At 48.2% G+C, this 6,000-nt stretch overlaps 1 protein-coding gene across 1 annotated transcript; it reads left to right on the top strand.

The window, feature by feature from the left end:
- Nucleotides 1–889: 889 nt before the first annotated feature.
- On the top strand, nucleotides 890–2,095 carry LOC102700560 (F-box/LRR-repeat protein At2g43260-like). Its single transcript, XM_006662255.2, has one exon. The coding sequence runs from the start codon at nucleotides 890–892 to the stop codon at nucleotides 2,093–2,095; it is 1,206 nt and encodes a 401-aa protein (XP_006662318.2).
- The last annotated feature ends 3,905 nt before the right edge of the window (nucleotides 2,096–6,000 follow it).

Raw genomic sequence — 6,000 nt, 5'->3', positions numbered from 1 at the left:
ATAAAACAATTCAAACATATCTAAACTTTTCATATGGAACTAATTCCACCGAGTGAACACCCGGGCCTAACCAGACGACGCAAACGCTTTTGAGGCGTCCGACCAAAATGAGAGCTTGCGGCACGTAAGTGTGTATATATATCCATGTTGCGTTAGTACTAGTGGATCTTAAATGCATTGCATGGTCGGGTTGATATGCATTAATATGAATAAGTAAAACCTGAATTAAAAGTCACTACAACATAATTGAGCTATCACCACCAATTTATTAGAAGAAAAAATAATTCGTGGCAATATAAATACTTACTGTCTTTCACAATGTAAGACTTATTAATATTGTAATATTGCCTAGATTCATATTCTAGATGTTAATGAATCTATATATATATATATAATATACATTTATCAATTGATAAATTTAGACAATGCTAGAAAGTCTTGTAATATGAAACGGAGGTAGTAGGTGCATATGAATCCTTACTCAAATTAACATACAACTTTGGAACACAGAAGGGATAGATTTCACTAACCACAAAATACAGTTTGTTTTTTATATCTATATATATATACTACTATAAAAATGAGTGGATGGTAGTGAGTGGTGGTGACTCTGTCACATACTTCACCATCAACTCTCTCTACTTTAATAACTTGCTAATGACATTTTTTAAATAAGATTTTGATGTAAATCATTTTTATTAACTCTGTTTTAATAACGCTGGTGCGGCCGTAACGGTTTCCGCATGCAGTGCGTGTCTGAATCGAACTAAGGTACGCGGTATATATATAAACCGACTAACCTAAGTACCAGTTACGTTATTCCATCGCTAATTTAATTAAATCGTTAGATTAAGCAGAGATCGGTATACTTGACCAGCGTGTCGATCCGATGACGCTACCACCTCCAGCCAAGCGGCGTTGCAAACCCGCCGCCGCCGCCGCGATGCACATCCCGGACGGCGTCTCGGAGCAGGTCCTCCTCCGGCTCCCGGTGAAATCCATCCTGCGGTTCCGATCCGTGTGCCGGTCGTGGCGCGCCACCATCGACGAGCCACGCTTCGCGCGCCTCCAGCTGCAGCTGTCCAAGAGCCGCCCGCCGTCCATGCTCATCGTGCCTCTCCACTGGGCGTACCCGCACGAGCGGCTGGCGAGCATCATGTTCATCCGCTACCCGGGGCACGGCGACGTCGCGCGGCTCATGCACGAGGGGTTCTCCCCCTCCTCCGGCGGCTTCGCCACATGGATGCGCCCATGGCACTGCGACGGCCTGGTGGTCGCGCCGGGCCGCTCGTCCGGGGAGACGGTACTCGTGTGCAACCCGGCGACCAGGGAGCTCGTCAGGCTGCCGCCCGGCTCGCCGGACCTCTGGGACGACTTCCAGAAGGTCGGCTTCGGCGTCGACCCTCTGACCGGCGAGCACAAGGTGGTGCGGTGCTTCGTGCGCCACGGCGGCGGCGACGAGCCGCCCGCGCCCCACAGCTTCGGCTGCGAGGTGTTCACCCTCGGCTCGCCGGCGTGGCGGCCGGCCCCTGACCCGCCGTACGCCATCAACGCCATGCTTCCGCTCTGCCTCCCGGGCGCCATCTACTGGAGCGCCTCCATCCCCCCCACCACCCAGCGCATGGCGCGCTTCGACCTGCACGACGAGGAGTTCACCGACTTCCCACCCCCTCCGTGCATGGAGGTCGGCGGCCCCTGCGGCTACCTGACGGAGCTGGGCGGCAAGCTGTGCTACACCCACTCCCTCGGGGACGGCGTCCAGCTGTGGACGGCCGAGGATGGCCATGGCGTCGCCGCCGCCGCCAAGCCGGCGCCGTGGTCGCTGCTTTGCACCATCAAGCCATGGCGGCCCTGTTGGGAGATCCTCCCTTTCGCTGCCTACGGGGGAGGCATCTTCATCAACGTGGACTTCGCCGTGATTTGCAGGTTCGATCTCGGGCGCCAAGTTCTGGAGAAAGTGGTGGACATGCGCGAGGAGATGAAGTACGTTTTAGCCGGGGCTCAGGGCTGTCCGTACTACTACCAGTTTAGTTGCCCCGGGTGGAGCCAATGTGTACTTCCATATTCAGAGAGCATGCTACCTATAGGAAGCTAGTCGTTTTCCTCTGGTTACGGCGCGGTAGAGGAAAACTGTTTATGTAACACCTTTTAGTCTCATGAGATTTGCTTCAGTCTAACAAAAAGTATCTCGAGATAACGCTACCTCGTGATACCAAATTATTTCTGATCGTTGGATCTAACAGTACACATCCTACTTAGATAGATCTAATGGTGGGAAAAGATTTGGTATCTCGAGATACTTTTTGTTAGATCGGAACAAATCTCTAGTCCCATAGGTCTAGGGTGCTAACTATGTTGTTTTTCGATAAATTTATGGTGATGCATGTTGATGAGGAAGTATGTATGAAAATGAAAGATTTCTCCCGGTGATTGCAGATGGTAGTCACATGTAATGCATGATCGTCTGTCCGAAAATCCTAAGGTCGTCTGGCCGTTGCCCATCGATCCGTTTGGAACCAATTCCCATCGAAACCCTCTTAGTATCTTTGAAATTCAATATCCACGTTCCTCCCTAACTTTCCCTAGGCTATGCCCAACTCCCTCTCTTTTCCTTTCACTCCTCCACTCGTTCCTAAACTGGCCTAGCACAACTAGAGATGGCAAGGGAAACCCGATCACCAATTCTTTGCGGTCACCCATTAAGAGATGAGAATGGTTGTTATCTACAATCCTTCGCGGTGAATTCACCCATTAAGGGATGAAAATGGTTGTTATCTACCATCTGTGGGTAATAAAATGGTCCAAAACTCATCCTCATCGTGGATGGCCCTGCACCCGTCAACCGATCGCCCACCCATCGCCTCAGCTATAGTGCGGCACTCTAGTTGTCTACGACTTCGTCCGTGGTTACGTGTCTAGCTCGTTGAAGCTCCGCCGATGGGGAAACCACGGGAAAATTCATCATGCGATGATCGGGTATAGGTTAAACATAGCCACATCATGGTTTGCGGTGACGGAGACGGAAAAATTTTATCACCATGGGAACAGGGATGTAGTGGTGACCCACGATGGTGAATTCCTTGTTGGCATCTCCAAGCCCAACATTCCATCCACTTTCCCCTCCTAGCCAGCCCACCTAGCCCGCACTGCTCCCTCCCATCCTCCTTCTTGATTGGCCTACCTACCGAGCAAGCCTCCCAGACCATAGCCATCAGCCCAGCTCCCCACACCGCACCTCTATGTCCTCCCAGGCTAAGGTTGAAACACTGGTCCATGGCCTAGCTATGGAAAATATTGAATGAGAGAGAAATCATATGATACACCGACCCTTGTGGATGTATTTATAGGGTACATAGGAGATAGAAATTTAGAGTACAAGATAATTCTATCGTATCTCTCTAGGATTTTATCTTTATCTCTAGAGTTTCTATTGGACTCTGTTATCTTTATCCTTATGTATCTATATCTCTAACATTCCCCCTCAATCGTAACAGGAGCACAACGAACGATTGCGACTAGATTTGAAATTATATGTTTCACCATCTTTTCTTCTTTGTTTCTCCATCATCAATTGCATCTCTGATGGATAATCCTCCATCTCAGTGACTGCGTCCCATTCTGTGTCGTCTCGGTCCTCCACATTGGTGATTGTGTCCCCTTCTATGTCATCCCTTGTCTCTCTCCTCTATTCCCTCCCGCAGTCATAGCGGGAGTGTCATGGATGAGAGTGATGACACGGACGCTTTTGACTAGAGATGTCGAGGATGATGTGTTGTAATTTCCGTCGAGGTAGTCGATCATGCAATAGCCGTGGTCGTTGTAGAAATGGTAGTTGATGTAGCCGCATATAGCCAAAGGCAAAAAAAAATAGAGACGGAGTTGTGATCATAGATGAGACACCTTACAGATGTCAGAGGATGCCATTGGAAACATCTTTGCATATGTCAGAGGATGCCCTTGGGTCATCTTGCAGATGTCAGAGAACGTTGTTGAAGTCGGATCACCAATTTTTTGTTGTACTCCGTACGTCATGTAGGAGGTCACCACCGTATTGATGCTAGGTTGATGCAGTCTTTGTCCGTCGTAGATGACACGGTTGATGCCGACATCGATAAAGCGTCTTGCAAAGATTCCTGTCAGAGGACGCGAGATGAATGCCCATCGCTGTGGACGTAGCGGTGTCGTGTTGTTTCCATGTTGATGTAGACCATCGGTGGTGTAACTTCAATGCATGTTGATGGCGGACGTGGAGACTCAGTGAAGATATTGACCGCTTGATATAGTGATTGCCTATGGTTGATCGATGTCGCCGCACCTCTGCTTCTGCCGTCAGAATTTTGGAGATTTTGTAGCCAGAAGAGACTAATCTAGTCTAATCTATAGATGATATGGGTGACTAAAAAGAAATTGATCTAATACTAATTATTAGAAAAATAATCTAATTTATGGATAATATATGGGGATTACATAGCTAATTATTGAAAGAAAAAACAAAAAGATGCATTGTGACGTGCGATCTGCAGTGATGGACGGATGGCATCATTGCTGTCTCGTCGTTGAATGGTCGCCCAATGTTGCCGGTCCTCTTGTGCGTTGTCCTCGCCGGCCGGCTGGCGTCCTCCTTGGCTTCTCGTTGGATGGGCTCACCGACGGCGAGCTGCCGTGGCGGCGTTAAATAAAAATCGACGACTTGTATTAGGATCTAGACTCTGATACCATGTGGAAAATATTGGATAGAAGAGAAATCATATGATCTATTATGATCTATTGTATATTGCACTAACCCTCATGGGTGTATTTATAGAATACCTAGGAGATAGAAACTTAGAGTACAAGATAAATATTCTATCGTATCTCTCTAGGATTTTATCTTTATCTCTAGAGTTTTTATTGGACTCTGTTATCTCTATCCTTATGTATCTATATCTATAACACTAGCCACCACCCTTGATCCCCTCGCTCCCTTGCTCTTGGCCAACGGCAGAACCATAGGGTGGTCCGAGTGGTCCCCGGACCACCCAAAAAAGTGTTGATGGAAAAACAATCACAGCATCGGCAGTCAGTCACGCGCATGGATGGAAGCCGAAGGGTCGCGCACGCGTCTCCTCCTCGCGACGAAACATCAACTCGTCCATCGTCTCCTCGTTTTCGCCTATTCAGTTTGGCGGTTCACTCCTTAGTCTTCGCCCGCTAAGTTGGAAATAGTAGTTAGCAAAGAGGGAACAAGTCACCGCCGGACCGCCCGGACGCCGGCGGCTGACACGACATCGCTGCACCACGCCTACATAGCCACGTCGTGCGAGTCCGACTTCGATGAACCGTCGGCTGCCGCAGTGCGCCCTACACCACCAAACTGGAAAACTAAAAGGAAAGGAGGCAAGGGCCGATGAGTAGGAGTGCCGCGTCACTGATGGCTGACACTGCCGCTAGGCCGCCCAGTGCGCGAGCCAGCGCCCAGGGACGGCTTCAGGCTTCAGAGTTCAGAGAATCAGAGGTTCGGTTCAGACTATTCAATACTTAAGTAGTTCTTGTATCACTCGTTGGCTAGTTGGCTCCGTAGCCTATTGCAACAGTAGTATCTATCTACTAGTAAAAGGAACCCATTGACAATTTGCCATTAGCAATTTTTTTCTCCTGCAAGAAGGACATGATTTTTTGGTTGTTTACCCAAACATCAATGAACCGGAAACTGAAAGTTTTTTTTATATGTTTTAAAATGCTTTATGAATATATCTTGGTATGCTTTTGGTTTATTATATTATTTGTATATACATTATATATATTAGCATCGTTAGAATTACTATGTTTAGAACAATTTTTTAGAACGGACCAGCCATATTCTAAACCCTAGATCCGTCAGACCGTCACTGCTCTTGGCTCCCCAAGAGTTCTCTCGTTCATAGCCACCATTCTAGGCCTACATGTTAGATCTACCCTCTACACCATGCATGCCTGCACCAACCAAATGGTGTGCCCATCTCCCTCCTTTCGTCAACACCC

Source organism: Oryza brachyantha, chromosome 10 (assembly GCF_000231095.2).
Source record: "Oryza brachyantha chromosome 10, ObraRS2, whole genome shotgun sequence".
NCBI lineage: Eukaryota > Viridiplantae > Streptophyta > Magnoliopsida > Poales > Poaceae > Oryza > Oryza brachyantha.
Note: the sequence above shows the minus strand (reverse complement) of the source record. Positions and strands in the feature narration are given on the sequence as shown.